Source organism: Myxocyprinus asiaticus, chromosome 50 (assembly GCF_019703515.2).
Source record: "Myxocyprinus asiaticus isolate MX2 ecotype Aquarium Trade chromosome 50, UBuf_Myxa_2, whole genome shotgun sequence".
NCBI classification, from domain to species: domain Eukaryota; kingdom Metazoa; phylum Chordata; class Actinopteri; order Cypriniformes; family Catostomidae; genus Myxocyprinus; species Myxocyprinus asiaticus.
The window spans coordinates 6,256,425-6,284,274 of record NC_059393.1 but is presented as its reverse complement, the minus strand read 5'-3'; the positions used below and the strand labels follow the sequence as shown (position 1 = coordinate 6,284,274).

Below are 27,850 nucleotides of genomic sequence, written 5' to 3'. Positions count from 1 at the left end.
GCTGCATCCCTAGGCCACGCTTGAGACTGTTCAGTGGCACCAACCTACTGAGTCAATGGTGGGGAACAAAGGACAATGCCAATTTGTTCAGACAAGGTGTTGCTGTAGATTAGTTTGTGGACTGAGTAATAGTTTGTGGATGTGGTTAGAAGATAGGTAGGAAGGAAGACAGCGCCGGTTGAGTAAGGATGCGAGTGAGAGTGTTATTTAGCAAATGACCTCAAACTGCCATACCTATTATTTCAATTCACTGGAAACATAATGGTAGACTTCTCTGATTCTGACTCCTAAAGGAAATTGAAGTTTTAAGCACAGTTCTTTCATAGTTCATGCAAAACTGCCTAGACTTTTGTTCAAAACATCTAGGAGGCTATTTTGAGCACGGATCAGGGCACTTTAAACCCACACTGCCTAAAAGGAAGCTGATTTCCTTTACAAAAGACTTTACTTTACTTTGTTCAGGTAGAGTAATATCTGGTACAGAGGAACACAATGCCTCTGTTTCAAAATCTAGTGAGCTGCCTATATAGGCAGCATTTTGAGACATCATAGGCATAGTACCAACATGGAGACTGTTCTAAAAGGTAAGCAGAATGAGTATATCATCTTCTAAGATACCTACTTTTGGACAAATTCTAAGGGAGCATTGGATGTGTCCCTTGTAGTGAATGGAATTCCCAAAATGCATAATCAGCACACCATATATGTGCTGTAGATTATAAATACATACATTTATTTAATGCATTAAATGTGTTGGTAATAAATAAATAAATAGAAAATCAAGATAAAATTACTATTTTACCCCAAATCTTTGTGCTACAAATGCTTATTAGAATATTTTGTTGTTAGCTTAGCAACATGCTAATGGAAAATGCTATTGAAATCAATTATGAGTCTCTTGTGTGCTTCACTTATGACCCACTTATGAGGCTCAGTTTAATTTAGGATACTGCCTTAGGCCACAGAAATGTGCTTTTGTAGAACTTAGTTTTCAGTTTCTTAACATCATAATTTTCCAAAGTATGCGGTAATGGACAGCGTTTTCGAAAAGTTGTCTTTTTGTGGAGGAAAACGCTGTTCTAGTGTGGACGAGAGGTATAAACAGCTAAATTAACATGATTTGTTTTCAAACAGTGGACGTGGCATTAGAAGGCAGCTGCCTATGTAGGCAATGGACAGCAAGGTGGCTCACTAGGTTTTGGAACCTATGTATGAGTAATTCTTCTTGCAGTGCTTTGAATCTAATGCGGCACCTTGTATTACTTAGTAACAAACAAATTAGTTCTATCAGGAAGACTCGCAGACTTGAGTGAAATTTAAGATGACATTTATTTGATGAATATAGAACGGAAATGTAATGTCTCTCTTTGGCATAAGCCCCATCTGGCGGTCCGAAGAAGTTGTACTCGGAACAATCATTTCCTGCCAGAGATAGGAGGCAGGGGTGAGGAGCCTACCCTGTGCAGTACGGGACTCAACTAGTGGTGGTGGGGTGGTGGAGGTTGCCGTGTTAGCACACTGAAACGCAATGTGATAGATTGTGAGCAGACTTATAAGGCATTGGCTTACATGCGATTGGCTAGGAGTTACCTAGCTAATAGTGCGATGATGTACAGCTGCTAGTCTTCCCGCTAGAACTACGCTGCGCTTACATTTCTTCTTTTTCACAAATGTTTATTCTTGTTTCCAACACAGTCGTTTTAACTCTGAAATATCATAGTTTTGCTCCACCTGTCACTCAGAAATCCAATATAAGACCTCTTATCTGCAGTCTGTTGTGCTGTACACCAGTATTCTCATTATAAAAGCAGCTAGAAGTCTGTTTCATGTGAAAAATTTTTTTTTTTTTTTGTACATAGAATTACCCTATACTTTTTATTGTGCACAGTCCACTAGTGCATGTTAATCACTGTAGAAAATAAATGTTTATCTTTTTAATCTTTCATGAGAATGTATTAATTTGTTCTGCCTCTGAAATGACTTTCCATTTTCAACTAATGTCATCAAACCCTCTTATTTTTCAAACCCTCTCCTCCAACCGCCTGTCATATAGAGACCACTTTCATGATCCAATAAATTGCCAATGGATAAAAACACGTACAAGTCAAGTTGTGCCTTTATTATTATTATTATTATTTTCATTTAATCTCCTGTTTCACTCTTACATTTATCACATTCTGAAAGTAAAATGGGGTTTGAACGCAATATAATTTTGACTAAATCAAAGCTGTATGTTTTTTTGCTATAGCCAAAGCTATATATATATATATATATATATATTTTTTTTTTTTTTCATGTACTAGACTGTAATATAAGTAAACTTTTATGTTTGGCATACTGAGCCTGCATTAACCATATTTCTTGAATAGTCACTATATGATTATTCTATGAAAAAGAAATTAGAAAGTAATCTCAGCATTTCTGGAATAATGGACCCAAGAGCACTCCAAAAAAGTTTATAATAAAAAGGAAATATGTTAAATGTATGTAAATATTAAGAATGAAAATCAAATGATCCTCTTTAAGTCCAGTTAAAAATTCTGCTTTGAATGGTGTCTGCTGAAATCTTTCCCCCATATTTCCTGTGGGGCTGTATAAAGCTGAACTAGTCCTCATTCATGTCTTTGTTGCTAGCCTTATATGTTTGACTTGGCTTCAATATAAATTGCCACAAAGGCCTTCTCAAACCATAAGCACACTATTCAGTTGAGCAAACTGTTCACTTCATTCCATTTTCATGGAAAGATGACACATCTATTATTTTATCGACTGCAGATGCAAGCATAGTCCCACGAGCACCCTTCCCACCATAAAGGTAACAGACTTGGCCAAAATATGCAGAAGATTTCTTGTGTTCTTTATAAATCGCAGTGTTTCAAAGACAGAAGTGAATATTGAGTAATTTTTGAAGTTTAATGTAAGAAAGAGAAGTGTTAAAAATCTATAAGATTAGTCTCACCATGCCAGTCCATATCATTTTATGATGACCAAGATGCCCCAATGACATCATTAAAATCTTGACAGAATTTGACAGACAGTGTCACTCTACAATGTCATACATACTGTATAGCACCATTAGTTTAATTTAAAACAGCAAGGCTGAACATTTAACTCTCATTCTAGACATGGAATATAAGGCTCAATTTGCATTTTTTGCTATTATCTAGCAATAAATGGAAACAGTTGCTCTTTTCTCATTAACAAACCAGCTGGGAATTTCATCATACAAAACCATAAAAAAATAGCAATTATCAAACCAAAACCTTAAAATAAATTAAATAAAGGTAAAGTGACATCACGTTTGACTCCACTAACTTTAATAAAAGCCCATGGTCTTCATGATCATGTGCATGTTTCATGATTCAGGAGGGGGGAAAAAAATGAGCCACTTCATAACTTTGTATCGCAACTTTGGAATCAGAATCACAGTTTTGGAATATCACTTTTGGAATCACAACTTTGGAGTTACAATCACAATTTTGGAATAGCAACTTTGGAATTATCATCACAATTTTGGAATATAATTTTTCGAATCGCAACTTTGGAATCAGAATCACAATTTTGGACTCACACCTTTGGAAATTCACCTTTGGAATCAGAAACACAATTTTGGAATCACACCCTTGAAATCAGAATCACAGTTTTGTAATCACACCCTTGTAATCAAAACATTAGAATAACAATTACAATTTTGGAATCACACCTTTGGAATTGCATCCTTGGAAAAACAACTTTGAAAAAATCACAATCATAATTTTGGAATCCCACCTTTGGAATCAGAATCACAATTTTGGAACCACATGTTTGGAATCACAACAAATTACAATCACAATTTTGGAATCACACCTTTGGAATCACACCCTTGGAATCAGAAACGATTTTTGAACTGCACCCTTGAAATCAGAATCACAATTTTGGAATCACACCCTTGAAATCACAACATCAGAATTACAATCACAATTTTGGAATCACACCTATGGAATCGCACCCTTGAAATCAGAATCACAATTTTGAAATCACACCCTTGAATTCACAACATTAGAATTACAGTCACAATTTTCGAATAACACATTTGAAATCGCACCTTTGGAATTACAGCTTTGGGATCAGAATCACAATTTTGGAATCATACCTTTTTAATCAGAATCACAATTTTTGAATTACAACTTTGAAATCACAATCACAATTGAATGCAACTTGAATGGAAGAAAATCTCACCCCACACTGAGCAATAAATATAGAATGAGAATGCCTTTTGTACTTTGGTTTTGAAAATATATCAATGGGAATGGATTGCATGCATACTGGATTAAAATGTGTTAATGAATTTAAATATTAAGCATGTTTGCAATGCTGTCATACTGTGTATGACAGTACTGACTCAATACTTTTTCAATGGTAAGGCTAAGACAAATTAATTAATTAATTAATTAATTAATTAATTAATTAATATTGATGAGTTGAAAGATGCTGTTCATGAACTGTTTCTGAATGAAACTGAATAGCTTCATTCTGAAAACCTTGGCTTGTCACTTGTACTCCTTACCAATTTCATTAAAAAGTTGAGATGTGTGAGCTCATTTTATGCAGCTCATAACTATCTTTGCGGTGGGGCAATGCATTTGTTTATAATTGTCTCTTCCATTTTGACAGGGCTAAATTAATTACTGTCTGATCTGAATGTGGGACATAATTAGAACCCTCTTAAAGTTGCAGCCAACCCTCACTTCCCTTCTGCCAAAACGGATCATCCTGCACTGTAATTAAACTTCAGTTCATCCGTCAGAGTCTCTGGTTTTTCTTGCTATTAAAAAAAAAAAAAAAAAGAAGCAGCAAATGCTGTTCGCAAAGTTTTCGGTAAAGAAACGCACTGGTCACAAATGTTGGCTTTTCATAAAATATCTTTCATTGACATTGCGATGCATTCAGGAGGTTGATGTCAACATAAAATGGCACCTGCAATGCATTTGACTTCCGTAATGTGATGCTTTTCCAGGTGAAACAGTATATTCAATGAGAAAATGCATAGAAGATCTTTACTTTATTCAGCAAGAATTGATTGGATTCTCAAAAGTGGACATTACATACCAGAATGAAGCCAGACTTGAAAGTGATATGTGCACAATAAGAAAGAGAACATGTATTAAAATATTGAAAAGGGACCATTTTGATTACTTGTTGACTTTATAGGAATATTCTGGGTTACTTTCTATCTAATGTTGATGCACTGCACCTGAGGCCTGCTGTCGACAGACAAGATTTCCACTGACAATAATTTGGACTAAAAACTAACGGGAAATGCATTAACGGTAAACACTTCTAATGGAAGCCTTGCAGAAAAGCAGGTCAGGGGGGTTAAAGCAGAGAAGTGAAGCTCTTCAAAAATCCAAAACAGTATGACCAATTGCAAGAATCACTAATAAATGTACTTCAAATTCCACAACAGTAAGTTTATAGAATAACATACTACATTGTAAAGCCACATGAACCGATACAAATGTTCTAAGGAGAGTTTTATTTATTTATTTATTCTTTATTTTTTTCTGGTCTGTAGATGCATGGCAGTAAACAGCTCATGGGAAAACCAAGCACGACATTTTCCCCAAGCATGCCTTGAAGCGAGTCTCTGCCATTGCACAGACGGGCAACCCTCAAAGCCACTTCCACCCACAACATGACAAGCATCTGAGCAAATTCAATGAAACTGACTGATCTTGGAGTGTCCCTCGAGCTAAGTGATCAGCTCAGTTATACCTGAATGAGCACCTTACGTCCTTCTTCTGTAATTAGTAGCCACTTCTACAAAACCACTTATGAACATGGCGAATTGAAGCTTATGAAATTTTGAAGAGAAAAAGGAGACATTTTTAAAGAAGTTTCCAAATGTGCGTAAAAGGCATCAAGATTTTCACAGAAAATTGACGTGGATTGTTTCTTCCAAAGCATATCCTAGTCTATATCAAATGTAGTCATACAGAAAGTCATATGGGTTTGAAATGTCATTATGGTGAGTATATGATTTCATTTTGGGGTGAACTATCCCCTTAAAGGTTATGGCACAGTTGCAGTCCGCAGCACATTCCCAAGAAAACATCCCTTGGATAAGAATTTGATTCTCAGGATTTTACCTACTTTAGAGTTTATCTACAATGCATTGCTCCAGTAGCTGTCTTAAACTATATCTCTGAAATATTTTTCCTACATCTTGTAATCCAGCCTGAACAGACAGGATAAATGACATTGATGGATGTTGTTTTGGACGTCTCTACAGGAGCAAATCCCCTATGCCCTCCATTAAACAAGCGTGCAAGACCTGCCATTCCTGTTTGCTTGGAACATGAAGGCCCTGTTAGAGCTAAACACCAACACGATCACACAGGAAATCGGCATGTTGTTTCCGAGAGTTCTGTTACCCTAGGATCGGCTAGATTATTCCAACTCATTGACAGGCACCATCTCCTATCAGACATTTTTGCATCGGCTCCAGTGTGTTTACCTTGCAGCGTGACCAGAAACGTATGTCTGCAGCATGGGAGACCCAGGTTTGGATCACACATTGATATCAGGAAGTACTCACATTCACATAATTAGTAACAAGCACAATTCGGAGGTCATATTTTTACTCCACTGATGGTTAGGTTTAGGTTTGGGTTTGTGGGGTACACTTTATAATATATGCGTTCCTCTTCCACTGTATTATTGCCTGTACAGCTGAAAACAACTCACTTCACAACTCGCCTTTGGCACCCATCCGTGGACATTTAACCTGGAAAATGGAGCTCACGTGCACATACGCCCAACAACACTTAACGCTTTGGCTGCTGGAGGCAGTGTTTTAAATTTCAGTAAGCACAGACCGATTTTAGTTAATGACAAATCAACCTACTGTTTCCGATTCCTCTGTGAGATCAGTCTGTACAGACGTTCATGCACTGCTGTTTTATAAAGACTGTCTGAACTCTCTGGTAACCTTAAACAGATAGTTCAATAAAAAATTATAATAAATAAAAAAAATTATTTCAGCATTTACTTGTTTTGTTTCAAACTGTGTGATTTTCTTCCATGGAACACAAAATTTAGAAGAATCTCAAAGTTTCTTAAATGTATTACACTGAAAACATGTATTGACCAGGGGCTGACAAAAAGCACCATTAAGGTACTCCATATGACGTGTGCTATATTTAAACTTTTCTGAAGCTAACCATGGCAAGTCTAAATAATTGTGAGATGGCAAAATTGTACACTGCAAAAAAATAAAAAAATAAAAAATTCTTACTGTGTATATTTTGTCTTATGTTTTGGTAAAAAAAAAAAAAAAAAAAAAAAAAAAAAAAACATACATAAATAAATAAATCCATAATATCTTATTTCATTTTGCTTCTCTTCTTCTTTTAAGTCAGAGAAATGTAACAAAATTAAGTAGGATTTATGCTTACAACAAGAAAAAACAATTTTGAAATGGGTTCAGAAAAAAATAAACTTGTTTACATTTTGAATCGTTTTCTTTTTTCTTTCTTCACCACATCAGTAAATAGTTTTTTCTTGTTACAAGCATAAACATTGTTAGATTTCTCAGTAATCAAGAGAGAAAATGTCGTAATTTTGCATTTCAATTAAATTTATCTTGTTTTAAGAATGTCTAATTGCACCCAGTAAATAGTATCTGCCACACATGCAGCTGTTTGCACACCAATAGTGTGGTGCAACCACAGACAAACTAACCAATAGATACCGCTGCAGTTGTGTGGGGTGTAGATGTGTACTGTTGTCCTAGCAACAGCGGTTCAAATCTGTGTTTTGTCCAACTCTTTTTCCCATCTGATCTTTTAATATTTCCTTCAATACTACTTAAAATAATAGATAAAAATGAATATAAATGTTGATTTCATCATAGTTATTTGGTCACAGTGAATGTCGAGGAGTGCAGAGAAGGGTTTCATCCGGAGGTGGGGTCTATCGTTCGCACTCATTCCTGTGGCTCGACATCGCTGTATTACTAATATTGTAGTAACCATGTTTTTTTTTTAGCAGAAACCATAGTTTTAATGCAATTAACCATGGTGTTAGTACATTAATATGTTGTTAATATAGTTACCATGGTTAATTTTGTGTTTACTGTAAATTTACAAAAAAATATCATGGTGAAACTATGGTTAATGTAGTAAAACCAAGGTTATTTTTTCTAAGGTAAGGTTAAGGTTAGGTTTAGGGGTAGGGGTTAATATAGTGTGTCTGTGGGACTCTAAATAAACACAATAAACCTATGAATATTACTCACATAAAGAAAAAATAAACAAACAAGCAAATGATGTTAAATCATTTTTCTTAATTTAGTCCCTAACCTAAACCTAAACCTAACCATTATTGCATAAATAAATATGGAAAGATACCTTTATTGTATCGAATTGAAATTCTTTTTATTAATTAGTTGGTCTAAAATCATACCTTTTGTACAAGCCAAGTCATCTTCTATTTTTTTATTTCACCATCTCATCCAGATTATTATAATTTTTTGGGGGGGGATTTTTCCCCCTTTTTCTCCCAATTTGGAATGCCCAATTCCCAATGCGCTCTAAGTCCTCGTGGTTGCATAGTGATTCGCCTCAGTCCGGGTGGCGGAGGACGAATCCCAGTTGCCTCCGCGTCTGAGACAGTCAACCCGCGCATCTTATCACGTGGCTTGTTGAGCGCGTTGCCACGGAGACATAGCGTGTGTGGAGGCTTCACGCCATCCACCGCGGCATCTGCGCTCAATTCACCATACGCCCCGCCGAGAACAAACCACATTATAGTGACCACGTGGAGGTTACCCCATGTAACTCTACCCTCCCTAGCAACCGGGCCAATTTGGTTGCTTAGGAGACCTGGCTGGAGTCACTCAGCACGCCCTGGGATTCGAACTAGCAAACTAGCGAACTCCAGGGGTGGTAGCCAGCGTATTTTATCACTGAGCTACCCAGGCCCCCTCATCCAGATTATTTTGAGTTAAGCGTATTTTACCATTGAGCTACCCAGGCTCCCTCATCCAGATTATTTTGAGTTATCATAACACTATGTTTTCTGAAGACAAAAAATAACTGTGAAGAACAGACCAAAATTTAAGTTGTTACTGACATAAAGTTTGCTTTAATGTCAAATCAAACAGCAACATGTCGAAAGTGTTTAAAAAGAGGTGTAAACTATGTTGTCTTAGGCCTCATATGACTGAACATTTCACCCCTTCATTTCATACACACCTCTAAATGAAGCCAAGGAATGGAAAACATATTTTAAGCCTCACAATAACTGTTAAAATCCAAGAGCTTTATAAAATCCAAGAGCTTTGCCCTCAATTCACTCAAGAGTACATTTAAATATACCACTGTGCATCTATGTCACACTCCGTTCACTCTAAAGAAAAAACACCTGCACTTGATAGCTGATGTGTCGCACTTGACAACTGACAGCAACCTCACTGTGTAGCTCAATGTGAGCTTCGCGAACAACAGCTTATCTGCCTGAAAAATTCAGCTGCCACCATAGGAAGTGGTCTCCACTAATTAACAACCAGCACTCAAGTGCATTTGGTTTAGTATGCTTTATTTTTCTGATTTGAGATCAATGTATCACTCAAAAAAATGATTCCCTCTCATGTTGAGGTAATGACAATACAAATTAATCAGTTACACTCGAAGTGATAAATGTCAGCAAAGTCTGCAGGCAGCCGGGGAGCTATTGATTGGAGAGGAGAAATTATTTCATTAATTACTTGTATGTATATCATTGATGCTTCCTGAATGAGAAAAAAGAAGCGTGCTCATAATGATTTATGGCAGCTTGCCCAGCGGGACCCTCTCATTTAACGAACCCAAGATGAGCCAATGGCAGTCATACTTTATGACATCATCAGCTGAGACTTCATGCTGAGCAACTTTACAGGCAGGCAATGAACAGGAGATAAGAGAGAGCGCTGGAAGAAACTCAAAGCTCATCTTCAACTGGCTGTATAGCAAACTAATGTGATTATGAATTTGGAATTAAGATTTGCAGAATACAACACTCTACGATCATGTTGGAGAAATTTTTGTTTTACTCGCCAGATATTTGATGACATGTAAACAAAATCTAACTAAAAAATATATTAAGCAAACTGAGAGAAGGGGCCTCTTCATATATATTCACACAATATAGTATATTCTAATTTTTTATATATATATTTTGCTTTATGATTTTAATCACATTTGAGATTTTTAAAAATATAAAAATTTCACATTCTATTCATATTCTATTTTTATCAAAACAATTCACAAGGTAGGAACCTAATAATGAAAATTAGGGGTCTCGATTGTGAAATCTGGCTGACAATTAACTGTCAAACAAATAATTGCAATTATGACAGTTAATTGCTGTTTTAGGGCTATGATGATTAATTGTCTGTTTTAGGTGTTTAACGAATATGACAATTAATTACCATACAAACTCACTATGTGTGCTTCACGCACACAACAAAGTCATTTATACAAATTTAGCTTGAGTCATATAATAAAATAAGGGTATATGATTTCCTTTTCAGGCTTCAAAATCGTATGAATATGAATACGAAAATATAAAAGTATAAAATTTAAAATTATTAAAATAATATTTTAATGATCAAAATATGTCTAAATAACTAAAATATAACTCTCTTATTTATCCGATTTACTTCTGATCCATTGGACTTTTTCAATGTTTTGTTTTCTTTTGCTTCTTTTGTAACCCAGCCAACCTGTATAGCTATTATATATTATATTATATTATATTATATTATATTATATACATTTTATATTATATTATATTATATTATATTATATTATATTATATTATATTATATTATATTATGCAATAGTAAAATATTTCTGCCTTAAATTCTTCACTTTCACACATTATTTTAAGGCTCTCTGATGAACTCACAAGCCCTTATTTCTCATGAAGGAAGACTTTGAGATTCTGTTTCTTGCATTTTATCATCTCCACAGAAATAGAGCAGGGCATCTCCTCACTGCGTGTTATTAACACTGCGTGAATAAACCCACAATGATCACGGACATTTGCCATTACATGGCTGTTAAGTGAAACTGGAGCGCTTTGCGTTCACAAAATTAATACTTTTATACCTTGTTTATATTTTCGCGGGAGTTTGGCGCAAGCCTTTGTAGACGGCGTGCACATCAGAGCGCTTAAGAAGTGGTTCATCTTCACACACTCTCAAGAGAGCTGCTCTTGTGATTTTTGCGGTGCGGTTCTCTGAGATGCTCAGAGTTCAACTGAATGAGACACAAGTGCGCTCATGAGACAGCATACAGGGAAAGACGAGGCTGAATCCAGCTTCTTAATCAACTGCTTTTTATTCAGTAAAAGGCCCTCGGTGCTTCGACACTACACAACTCTATCATTGGCGAGTGAAATGTTAATATTTACTTGCCAGTGGCTAACAATAGATATTTTTTGGTCGCACAGTGCAAAATTTACTTGCATATGCAAGTGATTTACTCGCAATGTAGAGGGCTGGAATAGCTGATGAGATGCTGCATTTAAAAATACTGAACCTGTTATCTGCCTGTCAGTATGTGGAGTGGGTGTCATGATGTTCAAGACTTGTAAGGGAAAGAGGAAAAACAAGTTTACAGTGTACCAATACAGTTAGGAAAGCTACAATTAATTGCCTGTCAACAGCCACCAACAAGTTATTCCCATAATGCAGAACCTTTTTAAATCTATGATAGATTATAGATCATCATAGATGTTTTTGTTATATAAGTATTTGTATAAAAATGTATATCATTTCAAAATTATTCTCTGGTCAATCTCAGACACTTAAACTTGATCATTTATACCAAAAATGGTCAGAAAATCAACAAGATGTCTTACAGGAATGGAATAAGGAGCTAAAGTTAGCCATTTAGCTAATGTGAGGGAGTCAACATAAAACTTATTTTGATTTTTTTAACCATATACTTTTTATATATTTTATATACCATATATGTCGTGTGTATTTTGTTAGTTCCTGTTTCATGTCATGTGGTTCCCTTGTCATGTGATTTCACATTTCACTCCATGTTCATGTGTCTTGTTTTCATTGGTTGATTGTCTTGTTATCTTGTTTAGAGTTCTTTGTGTTTATTGGTTATCCTTGTCATGTATTCTCCCATGTTCATGTATTTAACCCTCATGTTTTCCACTGTCCATTGTCAGGTATTGTTGAATGTAACTTTGATTGTGAATTCAAGTTTATGTCAAAGTCAAGTTTATGTCAAGTCAAGTTTATATTTATGTTTCATTCATGTTTGTAGTTAGGGTTTTGGATATCATGAGTTGGAATAAATTTGCACTTGGGTTCTTTACTTCATTGTCATCGTCTTTGTCATTGCCAGTGCCAGCAACATCGTTACAGTCATTGCAGAATACCTGACCGACACAAAATGAACCCAGCAATCCAACTCCTATGCCTACATCAGGGGAATCGTCCCCTGGAGGATTACATGGAGGACGTTTGCACTCTGGCATGCCAGGTGGACTTTAATGAAGTTGCCCTCAAAGACATTTTTTGTTTTGGACTGATTCAGTCCATCTCTTTGCTGATGCCAGGCGGTCAGAGTACCCACAGCCTGGCTCAATATATCGACCTCGCCCTGCAGATTATTGGTTCCATGTTCACTGTGGGGGAGGCGGATGCCGAGCCAGAGTTCCACGTCATAGCCGCCGAGCCAGAGTTCCACGTCATGGCCGCCGGGCCAGAGTTCCTCGTCATGGTCGCTGAGCTAGCGCTATCTTTTGTATCCTGAGTCTGCTCCATGCCATGTCACACCAACACCTCAGCCTGCTCCATGCCATGTCACAGTCACGCCTGAGCCTACTCCATGCCATGTCACAGCCACGCCTGAGCCTGCTCCATGTCATGTCACAGCCATGCCTGAGCCTGCTCCATGTCATGTCACAGCCACGCCTGAGCCTGCTCCATGCCATGTCACATCCACGCCTGAGCCTGCTCCATGTCATGTCACAGCCATGCCTGAGCCTGCTTCATGTCATGTCACAGCCACGCCTGAGCCTGCTCCATGCCATGTCACAGCCACGCCTGAGCTTGCTCCATGCCATGTCACAGCCACGCCTGAGCCTGCTCCATGTTACTGGACCTGGAGATGGTTCCCGTCCTTATACCCACCCTATGGATGCTTCCTCAGGATCAGACAAGGGGAACTTCCGACCCTCTGAATTTGCCTAGACCCTCCAAGCCCTGGACTCCACCTTGGTTCTCCGATCCCTCAGTTACACCTTGGCTCTATGTCCCTTCGGCTCCACCGTGGTCCTTCGGCCAATCGGCTTCTCCGGGGTCTCTCCAGCTCCACCTCAGTCAGTCAGTCACCTGGCTCTGCCTGAGCTCTCCAATCCCACAGCTATGCTTTGTCAATCCGAGCCTGCGGCTTCACCGGGTACCTCCTTCCCTTCCTTTGGTCCTCAGTCCCACCGGCTCTGACTCTGTCCTCCGATCCCCAAGCTCCACCTCGGTCCTCCGAGCCTTCGGCGCTACCTTGGTTCTCCGAACCTCCAGCTCCACCATGGTCTTTTGAGCCGTCAAGTTCCCTGGTGTTGCCCCTCAAGTCTCTCATGGCCCGGCCTTCCACGGCTCCACCCCTCGAGCCTCTCAGGGCCCCAATTTCCATTGACTCTGCCAGGCCACGCCCCCCCACCATGTCTTGCCTAGCCACGCTTCTTTGGAGTGTCAAAAGTTTGGCATCCATTGACTTGTATTGTATGGACCTACAGAGCTGAAATATTCTTCTAAAAATCTTAATTTGTGTTCTGCTAAAGAAAGAAAGTCATACACATCTGGGATGGCAAGGAATTTTCATTTTTGAGTGAACTATTCCTTTAAGTAGCATCTGATGGGTGGGGGGGTCACATTGTCCTCCTTTTGAGATACAATGTTCCACATTGATTTAGTTCTTGTATCTTTTAAGCCCAGAAATAGTTGTGTTCTCATTCTAACGCATGATGCACAATTTTCTGAAGTTTGTGACTGGTGGAATGTTCTGCCTGAAGTATTGCTCTACAAAGGTTGATAATTTCCTATCAGGCATTAGAAAAAGCTTGATAAAGGCTAAGCATAATTATAAATTATCACTTTCCTGGTAATTTATTATACAAATTAACACACTCTCTACATCAGGGGTCAGTATAATATATATATATATATATATATATATATACACTATATTGCCAAAAGTATTCGCTCATCTGCCTTTAGACACATATGAACTTAAGTGACATCCCATTCTTAATCCATAGGGTTTAATATGACGTCAGCCCACCCTTTGCAGCTATAACAGCTTCAACTCTTCTGGGAAGGCTTTCCACAAGGTCTAGGAGTGTGTTTATGGGAATTTTTGACCATTCTTCCAGAAGTGCATTTGTGAGGTCAGACACTGATGTTGGACGAGAAGGCCTGGCTCGCAGTCTTCGCTCTAATTCATCCCAAAGGTGCTCTATCGGGTTGAGGTCAGGACTCTGTGCAGGCCAGTCAAGTTCTTCCACACCAAACTCGCTTATCCATGTCTTTATGGACCTTGCTTTGTGCACTGGTGCGCAGTCATGTTGGAACAGGAAGGGGCCATCCCCAAACTGTTCCCACAATGTTGGGAGCATGGAATTGTCCAAAATCTCTTGGTATGCTGAAGCATTCAGAGTTCCTTTCACTGGAACTAAGGGGCCAAGCCCAGCTCCTGAAAAACAACCCCACACCATAATCCCCCCTCCACCAAACTTCACAGTTGGCACAGTGCAGTCAGACAAGTACCGTTCTCCTGGCAACCGCCAAACCCAGACTCGTCCATCAGACTGCCAGATGGAGAAGCGTGATTCGTCACTCCAGAGAACACGTCTCCACTGCTCTAGAGTCCAGTGGCGGCGTGCTTTACACCACTGCATCCGACGCTTTGCATTGCACTTGGTGATGTATGGCTTGGATGCAGCTGCTCGGCCATGGAAACCCATTCCATGAAGCTCTCTATGCACTGTTCTTGAGCTAATCTGAAGGCCACATGAACTTTGGAGGTCTGTAGCGATTGACTCTGCAGAAAGTTGGTGACCTCTGCGCACTATGCGCCTCAGCATCCGCTGACCCCGCTCTGTCATTTTACGTGGCCTACCACTTCGTGGCTGAGTTGCTGTCATTCCCAATCGCTTCCACTTTGTTATAATACCACTGACAGTTGACTGTGGAATATTTAGTAGTGAGGAAATTTCACGACTGAACTTGTTGCACAGGTGGCATCCTATCACAGTACCACGCTGGAATTCACTGAGCTCCTGAGAGCGGCCCATTCTTTCACAAATGTTTGTAGAAGCAGTCTGCATGCCTAGGTGCTTCATTTTATACACCTGTGGCCATGGAAGTGATTGGAACACCTGAATTCAATTATTTGGATGGGTGAGCGAATACCTTTGGCAATATAGTGTATATATATATATATATATATATATATATATATATATATATATATATATATATATATAAACTAACAATATTATTAAAAAATATTATTATTAAAAATGTCACAGTTTTATTCTATTATATTAATACTTTTAAAGCTACTCAAGTTATTCAGCCAAAAGTAGTGAGTGGTTTTCTTGTTTCCTTGTTATTGTTGTTTGATTACTAGCCTTTACATGACATAGCCTACTAGACAATGCTCAATTCAGTAACATGCACACTTCAAGTCCGACATTTTTATGCAAATACGCTTTTTGTCCCACTGTTTACATTCACTTTAGACCAAACCTACTGCATTTACATTAATGCCTCATCAAGACGGGCACTGGTGGAATTATAAAGTGTATTTGACCATTTAGGCATGTACCCGCATTAGCGCTCTTGGAGCACACGCGCATGTAAAGCGCACAAACATTAGCCGCCTGTCAATCAAAAATCACGCAGCTGCAGACGTCTTGAAATAAAAGTAAATCTTTTATATTTCATGTAGATCAACCAACCAGTGGTTGTCTTGCTATCACGATCGATCTAATAAACACCCCTGTTCTAGATGTAGAACATAGGCTAAGTATAGGAAATTACTCAAAAGTTTATCATCGATATCGAGGACATATCTTTTATTTTTTTTAGATAAACATCAAGATTGTTTTATCACCCAGCCCTATTGATAACATTGCCATAATCTCTCATATCAACCCAATAATATCAGTGATAGATAGCAAAATTACAGGCTACATTATAGACACACAGAATCTAGTAAGCAGAAATATTAAATTTACCTCGATCTGTTTCTTAAAATTAGAGGCAGGATTAGTGCTGATATCTGGCATGAGCAAGCTAAACTCACATGACACGATCAAGCAATTGCCCTTTTTCACTGCGAAAAGCCCTTTCAGGTGCGGCCGTGATATTCAGGTGTTGAAATGTGTTTGAGGCATCCTCCACATCCATAACATTTGGCGCCAGATCTTCAGCTACCATTCAAGTGTGTGATTTGATTTGACGAGAGTCACGGGACTCTCCCTAGCCAATCATGTTGATAGATAAAAAATAAAATCAGGACAGGGAAGTAGCGAACACAGACGGTGAGAAAATAGCACATTAAAAGTACAGTTACAGCACTTAAAATGTACTCAAGTAAAAGTATAACATTTTTAAACTACTTTAAAGTACAATTCCTGGGAAAAACTACTTAATTACAGTAACGTGAGTATTTGTAATTCGTAACTTTATACCCCTGCTTACTTGTCACGTTTCTTTCATGAAACATAAACAGAACATGAAAAACATTCTTAAAGCAAATTATCTCATTTAAAACAAGCCCAAAAACACGTGATACAATGTGTAGATTCTGAGGTACTATACTTGAGGTAAGGTACTTCACCAAAGCCTTTCTGATTGGGAAGCCTACTGTACATGGTTAGCATAGATTAGCGTAACACAGCCATTCCATAGACGTTCTATGGGTGGTACATTGGCGAGGAGACAAGAGGCCGTTCTTTTTTAATTGATGTCTATGCAGGAGATGCTTCACAAAGCTGAATAAACCGCTTTTGTGAGGAAACGGCTCATAATTTAATTAATTAAATGCATGTCCGCTAATCTTTAACATGTTTTACACTATACAATCCTTTTGGAGTGAACTATTTGTGGAGTTTAATATAATAAAATTGCTGTTTTATAAGAGAAGTAATGGACGATTTTACGACTAGAAGGTGTCAGTTTAAGGCTCTCTCCATTCATATGTATAGCATTAGCAAACTGTCGTAAAATTTAGTTGACCATTACAGCCGTTATGTTCTCTCCAATGATAGAACCGAAGGTTATCTCAGTACTATAAGATCTCTGTCTTCACGGAGCACGTTTGACATCTGAACCAGTGAAGGGAAGTCTGGCGGCTGCTCTCGGGTCCTAGTGTCTGCCGGATACAACCTCTGTCAGTGTGACTTATACAGAGATGTGACTTATCTGTGGGTTTTTTTTCTCTCAACAACACAATTTTAACCCGGTGCATCTTATAGACAGGTGTGACTTCATTAGGTAGATTCATTCTGCTTGCTTTACATAAATGAGGTCCATTGAGAGTAATGGAGCATGTGGAATCCAACACATTTCAGGGTACAGTCCAGGTAACTTCCACCAACATATTAATCTGTATCATTTATCAAGCTTGGACTACTGTACAACAAGATCTTTTCATCATAAACTCCCAAATAGATTAATTTAATGTTACGTAACAAAAAGTTCCAGTTTGGCATAGCTGCGATTAGGTTTTTGGCAGGCTTTTGCATACACAAGCGGCCAATATTGATAAATACCCTAGGATTTCTAATGCTGAAAAGAGGCCAACCCTGAGGGGAGGAGTAGCCAATCTCAAATCAAAGAATGGAGAGGGCTGATAAAAAGAGAGGAGAGTGGAGAGGTTATCAGAGCAGAATGACCTCCAGGTGGACTTGGTCTTCCATCATCGCGTGCTGCATGCCAGGTTCTGCTTCCCCTGGCACCTCTTTCATTATGAGAGATTGGTGGGTGGCCCGAACTCCAAAATACTATTTACATTGTGTTTTTAAAGAATCATCATCTAATCTAAGAAAAACTCCATTTGTGAAGAAATATACATGGAGCTTGGGGAGTATTGGTTTCATAAATACGGTGGTGGTACAATGGTGCAACCTAGTTAACTTCCAACTTGCACTTTATTTTACAGTACGTGTACTTTCAGTATACTTACTGTACAGTGAACTTACCTAAGAAAATAAGTAATTTTAGGTAACTACATGTACTTAATATAGTTTAAGGTTAGGGTTGGGGTTAGGTTTAGGGTTTGTACCTAGTAATTACTGTAGTTGTTATAATTATATAGTACGTAAATGTAGAAAAGTACTGTAAAATAAAGTGTAAATAAACTTAGACGATAATACCATGATTCTTTGACATATACCATTGCACTGAATTATTAGCATATTCATGTATCATGGCATTTGCATGGAACCCCAAGGTACTTTAAACAAGTACTTACTGTACTATGGTACTACTATGGTGACCATGATAGTACCATAGTACAGTAAGTGTAGAGTAAGTGATGGTACATGACCCAAAAAATATGGCATGTCCACAAAAACTCTAAAACATGGTTCTTTGACATATACCATAGTACAGAATGATTAGCATATTCATGTACCATGGTATTTTCATGGTACTCCCAAGAAATTAAAACAACACTATAGTACTACCATGGTACATGACCAAAAAACCATAAAAATAAAAAAATTATAATAATAAAAAAAAAAACATTCTAATACCGTGGTAATTTGGTATATACCATGGTATTGACTGTTTACTATATTTATGTACCGTGGTATTTAAATGGTAGTCCACTGTACAGTACTTTAAACAATACTATGGTACAACCATGGTGCATCTTCAAAAAAAAAAAAAAATAAATAAAAAACTGTATGTCCACAAAACATTTTAATACCATGGTATTTAATGATTACAATATTCATGTACCATGGTATTTAGCACATGGTACTACCAGGTATTTTAAACAATACAATGGTACTGGCATGGTACATGTCCAAAACACACACACACACACACACAAATAAAAACATGGTATGTCCACAAAACATGTAAAAACCATGGTACTCCATGGTAAATTAAATAATACTCTGGTACTACCATGGTACATATCCAAAAAAACATGTTAATACCATGGCACTTTGGTATATACTATAGTATTGAAATATTATTATATTAATGTACCATGGAATTAACTTCAAACAATACCATGGTACTATTGTGGTATATTCAAAAAACATGTTAATTGTGGTACTTTTGGGTACTTCTTTGGAGGCTGGAAAGGGTATTTGAATTGATGTTCTGTGAAACTGACAGTTGTGCAAGTCTTTTTCCGTCCGTTGTATAATTCAACAGAGACAAATCGTTAATCTGATCACTAAGAACAGTACACATCACACCTTTCCTCAACAAGTCACATGATTTGAGGTATCTTTAATATCTATAAACGTGCGGAACAAACTGCACACTAAATTTGAATAATTATGCTGAGAGGTTTACAACATTGCCATAACCGTAAGTATTAGCAATAATAATAGTGATACATGCCTTAGCACCCCTAATGATAAATACAGTTATGCAAAGTATAAAATGTCACTTCTCAAGCCTACTTATTACTGAAAAAATCTGTGCTGAGGAATTCCTGGGTTTGTAGGTTATGGCTTCTGTGTGAAATGAGTCCCACAGCACTGATATTTTTAGAATTCTGTCACTGTGCCTGTTGTCACTTTCATGTTGGTGGCCCAAAAGTGAGTGATAACAAACATATACCATATTTACCAGAGCTCAAGGCAGCAAGCCTTCTGAGCCAGCAAGCCTGAAAGACGTCAAAGAAATCAATAGTCACTTAAAAACTATGAAGAATCATGATGACAACTAGCGTCCTGTTCAATCAGAGTCATTTTAGTCACCATTTTAATGGCAAAACATTGATGTTTCTGTATTCAATCGATAAAAGGAAAACTGCTACTATTTCCAAGTGCTAACATAAATCAACGTTCAGCTACCTTTACTATTAAAGTCAGCATGAACTGTGTAAAGAATTTCTGAGCAAAACAAGATTGTACGCGAAAAGATGTAGGGCTGGACTTGATTTTATCCATCGGAAATTGATTGGATTGTGCAAAGTTTGATCTCACAATGAAAATGGAAACAGTAGGTTGACTTTTCTCTAGCTGAAATTGGTCTGTGTTTACAGAAATGTAAAATACTCCCCCTGTGGCCAAGTGTTGTTGGGCATATGGGCACATGTGAACTCTATTTCTCGGCTCTATTTTCCACGGAGGGGTGCCAAAAGTGAGATGTGAAGCGAGTTGTTTTCAGCCAACTGTATCCCCGACCCAAACCCCAAACCTAATGTGAACCATCAGTGGAGTAAAAATGTAATGTTAATAGAAATATTCAACTTCTGAATCGCTGAGTCACTGATATGCAATCGCAATTACTTTCTAGTTTCAACACAGGATCCGAACCCAGACCTCCCGACACACTTCCGTTCGCACCACAGGGGAAGGTAAACACACTGGAGCCAGTGCAATAATGTCTGATAGGAGATGGTGCTTGTTGGTGAGTCGGCATAACCTGGCCGATCCTAGCATACCAGAAACATTGACTGAGTATTGGTTAGTAGCCATGTAATAAGCAGGATAATGTACAGTTTTTATATATATATATATATATATATATATATATATATATATATATATATATATATATATCTCGCAAAATAACCCCCTTTGGGGTGACACAAGACCTTGTCAGGTTTATTTTGCGATAACATCCGGCTAACCATACATTATCCCTTACATTACTGCATTAACTATTGCCAAGCTTTTACAAAGTCTGTATCCTAAAACAATGCCTTATTTGGCTGACAGTCAACATTAACTACCCGCAAAGCCAAATTGTCATCAGCCGAAATGAAATTTGGGGCCTGTTGTGGCAAAAGTACAGTATTTTAAGTCCAAATGTGTTGAGGTGGAGACCTAACCCCTTTGATACGCCTCATGAATTGTGTCAGAGTACATTGCCCTCCTCACTTCAACTTTCATCACTGCCATGCTCATCGTACTCATATAACGCTCCTGGCCAACAGGGTGTTGCTCTATGAAATCCCAGCCCTGCAGCATACAAAAAACAATCTGAGACTCAGAGCAAGTGTAAGGCCATAGGGAAATAAATAAACGCATTTCTGAAAGGATGCAGATGGCTAGCGGGGCACAGCATGCCTTTAAATTTGTATTCTTACTGCTCTGAGGGTCTTGTGAAACAGGCTGGCTGGTGTTAAACTCCCATGCGTATGGGTGTATTTTGTAAATACCTTTTAAATAGTCTATTTAGGACAACAAGTCAAGTTCTTAGAACAAATCTGTGAGGCCATTAGCTGTGTGATTCTTCCTGAAACTGAGCTGCAGCAAATTGGCATAAATATTGCAGTTTCATATCCGCGTGTATTCTCATTGATGTTACTGTAAAATAATTAATGCAAATGTGCATTTGTGACTGATGTCTGGTATAGTGCATGCAATAGAGCTGTCCATTTTTTGTATTTGTTAAAATGTGAAGAGGGATGGGAATATTTCATGTAAATTTGCAATAACTACATGCTCGCTATTCATTGCAGGTACACAATGTTGTCCCTCTGGGAAAAAAAAACAAACAATCACCATTTTGTCTTCTTAAGGGTACAAATATATACCCAAAACAGGTGTACCATCTTGTACCTCAAACATAACAATTTTTTTTTTTTTTTCTGAGAGTGAAGGGTTAAAAAAAGCAGAAATGTGAATGTCTGATAGGAGATGGTGCTTGTTGATGAGTCAGCATAACCTGGCCGATCCTAACGTACTGGAAACATTGACTGAGTATTGGTTAGTAGCCGTGTAATAAGCAGGATAATGTACAGTTTTTTTTTTTTTTTTTTGGATATTGCAAAATAAACTACTTTGGGGTGACACAAGACTGATCACCTTGTCAGGTTTATTTTGCGATAACATCCGGCTAACCATACATTATCCCTTACGTTACTGCATTAACTATTTCCAAGCTTTTACAAAGTCTGTAGCCTAAAACAATGCCTTATTTGGCTGACAGTCAACGTTAACTACTCGCAAAACCAAATTGTCATCAGCCGAAATGAAATTCGGGGCCTGTTGTGGCAAAAGTACAGTATTTTTAGTCCAAATGTGTTGAGGTGGAGACCTAACCCCGTCGGTACGCCTCATGAATTGTGTCAGAGTGCAATGCCCTCCTCACATCAACTTTCATCACTGCCATGCTCATCGCACTCATATAACGCTCCCGGCCAACAGGGATGCTCTATGAAATCCTAGCCCTGCAGCATATAAATGTAAATCTGAGACTCGGAGCAAGTGTAAGGCCATAGGGAAATAAATAAATGCTTTTCTGAAAGGATGCAGATGGCTAGTGGGGCACAGCATGCCTTTAAATTTGTATTCTTACTGCCCTGAGGGTCTTGTGAAACAGGCTGGCTGGTGTTAAAATCCCATGTGTATGGGTGTATTTTTGTAAATACCTTCTAAATAGTCTATCTAGGACAACAAGTCAAGCTCTTAGAACAAATCTCTGAGGCCATTAGCTGTATGGTTCTTCCTGAAACCGAGTTGCAGCAAATTGGCATAAATATTGCAGTTTCATATCCGAGTGTATTCTCATTGATGTTACTGTAAAATGATTAATGCAAATGTGCATTTGCGACTGATGTCTGGTATAGTGCATGCAATAGAGCTGTCCATTTTTTATATTTGTTAAAATGTGAAGAGGGTTGGGAATATTTCATGTATATTCGCAATAACTTCATGCTCGCTATTCATTGCAGGTACACAATGTATGCCTTGTACCTCAAACATAACCAGTTTTTTTCTGAGAGTGAAGGGTTAAAAAAAGCAGAAATGCGAAACTTGTAATTTTTGTTAAAGCATTAACTGTACATGAAGTCCTCTATTAAAACCTGTGTTATTTGAGCTGTAAAGTTGTCTATTTTATTTTTTTATTTTTTTACAGTGGAACTACTGTTCTAGGCTAATTTAATTGTAGGTATTTATCAACAATGTAATTCCTTTTCTTTTTTCACTGTGTAATAAGTCATTTACTTATGCACATGTAATTTGTAATATGCATATCCTTGCACGTATGATGCATATAATGATAATAATAATAATAATAAATAAATAAAAATGAATTTGAAAATGAAAATGCATGGTTTACTGGATTTACATGGTCATAGTTACAGTTAATGAGATTGTAAACAGTAAGTATAGCAATTACTTTTTTAAATTTTGTGTATTTTTAAGATTTGACACATTTACTTCATTGCAAGTGCCTTACTCTAACCACAATATTTGCTTGTTTTTTATAAACTGTGGGACAAGTTGATATAATTTTCAGTAATCAACATTTTGTTAATACATGCTGTCGATAAAGCTTGACTTAAAATGAATTTGGAACATTCCTATAAGATTTACCACCAGATTTATAGGTTTAGATAACATCAACTACCTGTGCACTTGTATGTATGGCAAACGGTGCAAAAAAACATGCAAAAGAATGAACTTTGCATCAGTAGCGGATTTAGGAATGGGTGAAGTGCAGTTGCCCAGGGCGGCATCTTGCGGGGGGGCGGCGGCCCCACCCCCCGGTCAACATCTTTGGGGGCGTTGAAGCGGGTTTCGCCCAAGGCACCATACACCCCCCCAACCCCCCCCCCCCATAGTGTCAACAACTTTTATATAACCCCCCCCACCCCCCACATTGAAGCGGGTTTCGCCCAGGGCACCATACAAGCTAGAGCCGCCACTGCTTTGCATTATTCTAGTAGACCAGTGGGATGTCATTAGGTGTGTTTATCTCTGATGCAGAGCATAGATAAGTCTGAATAATCAATTTCCATAATTACAGGCAACTGTATAGGCTGTTACTGTTTTAATTGCTGTATCAGTAATCGCAGACTTCAGATCCAAGGGGTGGGACACAATTATCATTGCATATGCATTTCTGGATACATTTACGTTTCAGACGTCTGCAACTAATTTACAGCCCCACAAGGACTGATTTGAAATAAGGCTGGGGTTTTATTCTCATCTGTGGTTTCTTGTACAATCCTAATTGTTAGTTTTTAGATCTTTTACATGTTTTCCGTTGTAGTTCAAATTACTTTATCGACTAAAATACATGCCTGATTATCATTTTACTGTCATTTTCCAATGTTGAAGGAACAGCGAGAGCAAAACAGAAACCATTAAGCCTAGTAACTTGCAACTATGGAATCTACTCGCTGCACTATAGTTGCCTCTAGAAAGCTGAATCTACATTCAAAAATCCATTTGCATCAGCAAGCCTATTCACTTCACTGTAACAGTCCTAACATCAAGCCTGTCAGGAGATTCATGACAGACAGCATGGGAGAGAGAAATATGAATTCTATTTTATGCTATTGTACTCAATAATGTTGATTTTTGCTTCTCTTACTGTTACCTCTTTGTCTTTATTTTATTAATTAATATTAATATGATATAAATAGGTAAATAATTATTAATAATAATACTAATAATAATAATGGTAACATTTTACATAAATAATCCCTTTGTTAAGGGATTGTAGTTTATTAATGACTAATAATTTATTTACAAATGCATTATAAATCATTAACATGTGGTTATAACAAAATGAATAAAAAGGGTGACTTTCATGCAATACTTGCCAAATAGTAAGCATTTTAACTGGCAAATTAGCAATGCTTAATACATATACTTATTCATGCATATAATGATTTATGTCACAATGCAGCAAAAATAGACTCTTATAGTGAGATTATAATGAGGGATTTTGTAATGTTGCTACAGTACGCTTTGTGTTTATAAATTCCTGTAATTTTTGGCTCACATGTGTTGTCACTTGTCACATTGATGTCAAAAGAATGGTGCTACTCAGATTGCTGTCCAAACTTGCCTAGTTACAGTCCTCTACAAAAACACTTTTCAGCTCTTCATGCTCATTCACTGTATATATTATAAAATAAAGCCTGATGACCATTAAACCTTACTAAACTTTATGTAAAGGTTTTTAATGTTTGCAACTCCATAATAAATTTGTCATGTGTGTCCACTTTACATTAAGGTACATTTTCATAGGTTACAAATGTTAAACAAATTTTATTCAACATTTATAGCATGTAAAGTTAAACAGCTGACTATTTGGCAAGTATTGCATGAAATATGTTGTTAAAACCACATATCAGTGATTTATAGTGTGTTTGTAAATGACTTATCAGTTATTGATGATACCCTTAATAAAGCCTCAACAAAGGAAGCATTAATGTAAATTGTTATCCTTTATGTATGTTCTGTAGGTTTCTAATGTTGGCAGCTCCATAATAATTGCTCAATATCTGTCCACTTTACATTATGGTACAGTTACAAAGGTTATAAATGTTGAAGCGTTATTAAAAATGTATAACATGTAAGATAAACTGGCTCACTGTTTATTAAGTATAACAAGTATGAAATGTAATTGAATGAAATGTGTTGTTATAACAGTGATTAATCAGTCATTAATAAAGCCCTTTATAAACGCTTAACAAAGGGAACATTCATGTAAAGTGTTACCAAAATATAAATGTAATATATTGTATTTATTATTATTATTATTATTATTTGTATTGATATGTTGTCATACCAATACAGTACTTTAAAATGAGAGGAAGCGAGAGATATAGAAGACATACAGAGAGAGAGAGAGAGAGAGAGAGAGAGAGAGAGAGAGAGAGAGAGAGGAACCCCATTAAAAAAAAAAACAAAAAAACACTGCAGGTGCGAAGAGTCGATGCCTGATCGATGAATCGATTATGACTAACAGCCTGCCCTCATTATACAGTATAACCGAAAAACTACAGAAGCAATCTGCAATGACATACACATACGTGTCACTGTTATTGCATTATGTTTCTCTGCTGTTTTATAAAGTACACTAGGCACGTGATGTACAAAAGCATCATGCGTTCTTATCAATCAGATGTATTTGGTGAAATGGCATACATAATGCATTATGCTTAAGACATTCCAATACATGTGGCACACCATGGGGTCTGTTCACCAGCTCAGACTTACCTGAAACAGTCGCAGAATATTTGCAACCATAATGGACACTGAACTCGCCGAAGCCCCTATGACTCCGACCACCTTTTCGGGTTTGACAAACACCGGGGGCTCCCCGTTTGTACATCTTACATCCGACGTGTCTTTCTGTATGAGAGCCTGCACGAAAGTAAGCGACTGCTCCAAAGCATACGTATCTCGGGAACATGTATCGAGAACCCGAGCGCCTAAAGTGATGTTGGGCAAAAGCTCGTCGTCACTGTTAATTTGGTCCAAGGCGTACAGCATCGCCTCCAACCTATGAATCCCATTCTCCCTCTTGATATCTCCACACGGTTCCCCGGAGACCCCACGGGCATGGACTGGGAAAAGGCCACCCAGGGTCAGGTCCCCCTCGATTCTGATGGAATGAGGTGCGTAAATTTCCTGTGAAAGTGTCACATCCACAAGCGCTTGAATTATCCAAAATACTCGCCATGGAAAGCAAGCCATGATCTCCTTTTCGTTTCTTAGGGATGAGAAAAAGGGCACTTTTCAGAGTATTTGTAGGTAAACAAACGCAGATTTGATCTCAATAATGGCCATAGACCCAATCAAGGAAGGGTTGATGAGAGAATATGTTGAGGGTTTCTCCAAAAAGACCGCGCAACTGAATGATGCGTTTTTCAATGGGCATGTGCGCATCGTACGGTTAAGCTTGTTGCTCAGATAATCCGCATATTTTTCCCCCAAAAAAAGAAAAGGGAGAAATAAATACAGTAGCCTACCTTTCTATAATGATGTTTCTTTAAATCAAACACATATTCGCGCAAGCCGCGACGATAAAGTGCAGCGATATTCGACTAAAAAGCGTAATTCCGCGCCGATCCACGCTGTCATAATGCCACTGTAAAGACATCGCAACGAAGTTTCGCGGTTAAATAAATAAAAGGCGGCAAAAAGTTTTTATTCAGAATGGCGCGTCGCTATTAACTGTCAGCCAAAAATGTTCACGAGAATCGATTTCAGGTGAGAAATCCGTAACATCCTCCCGTCGCGGACTTCGCTGAGGCGTTTTTTGAGGTTGGAGCAGGTGCATCGTATTACATTTCTGAGAAAGAAAGAAAGGTTTGGTGATGGTATGTCCTTTGGTCTTGCAAAATCCTCTAAAGAACCGCAAGAGGCGCGAAGACAAGCCGTGTGTGTCTCCTCCTCTCTCCACCCAGAATCAAATATGGATTTGTCAAATGACTCAACGCACGATCGATGTCGTGTTACTCATCCTGGTCAGCCCCCGAAGAATACGCGCTCCAGTGTTTGACGCGAATTACTGAAGCTAGTTATTATTAAAGTTAACAAGGGAAGGGAATTATAACTTGTGGTCTCACAAGTTTCCAAACCCCGTTCAACTGCTTTTACGAGAAAGGCAGTTAAAATACGTTAACATTCCTTTAGATATTCACTCTAAAATGTTAAAGTCTGTCAGAGAAAGTGTTTTTTTTTGTGTGTGTGGATGAAGCCCTCATTCAGTCTGCCGTTGTTCTGACTAAAATTTGCGCTCCATTATTTCACTTACGCAGGATTAATGTGGATTATATCCCAGTTTTCCTGTTTTAGAGACTATGGAATGTTCTTTCCTGTGTTGAATGCTGGGACTGTGGTTAACAGAGGT

The 27,850-nt window shown here is 37.8% G+C and overlaps 2 protein-coding genes across 4 annotated transcripts in view; one reads left to right on the top strand and one right to left on the bottom strand.

Annotated features, from left to right (window-relative positions):
- The window catches only part of LOC127438732 (uncharacterized), a 35,604-nt gene extending 20,316 nt beyond the window's left edge, over positions 1 to 15,288 (top strand). Inside the window, exon 2 of the mRNA XM_051694556.1 lies at positions 14,434 to 15,288. Within this exon, the coding sequence (XP_051550516.1) occupies positions 14,434 to 15,016 (583 nt within the window). The 3' untranslated portion in view covers positions 15,017 to 15,288. The remainder of the gene's footprint in view (positions 1 to 14,433) is intronic.
- The window catches only part of LOC127438682 (metabotropic glutamate receptor 7-like), a 369,836-nt gene extending 342,487 nt beyond the window's left edge, over positions 1 to 27,349 (bottom strand). For all 3 annotated transcript variants that reach the window (XM_051694434.1, XM_051694432.1, XM_051694435.1), the window contains exon 1: positions 26,212 to 27,349. In XM_051694434.1, coding sequence (XP_051550394.1) covers positions 26,212 to 26,691 — 480 coding nt within the window. In that variant the 5' untranslated portion in view covers positions 26,692 to 27,349. The remainder of the gene's footprint in view (positions 1 to 26,211) is intronic.
- Between the last annotated feature and the right edge of the window lie 501 nt (positions 27,350 to 27,850).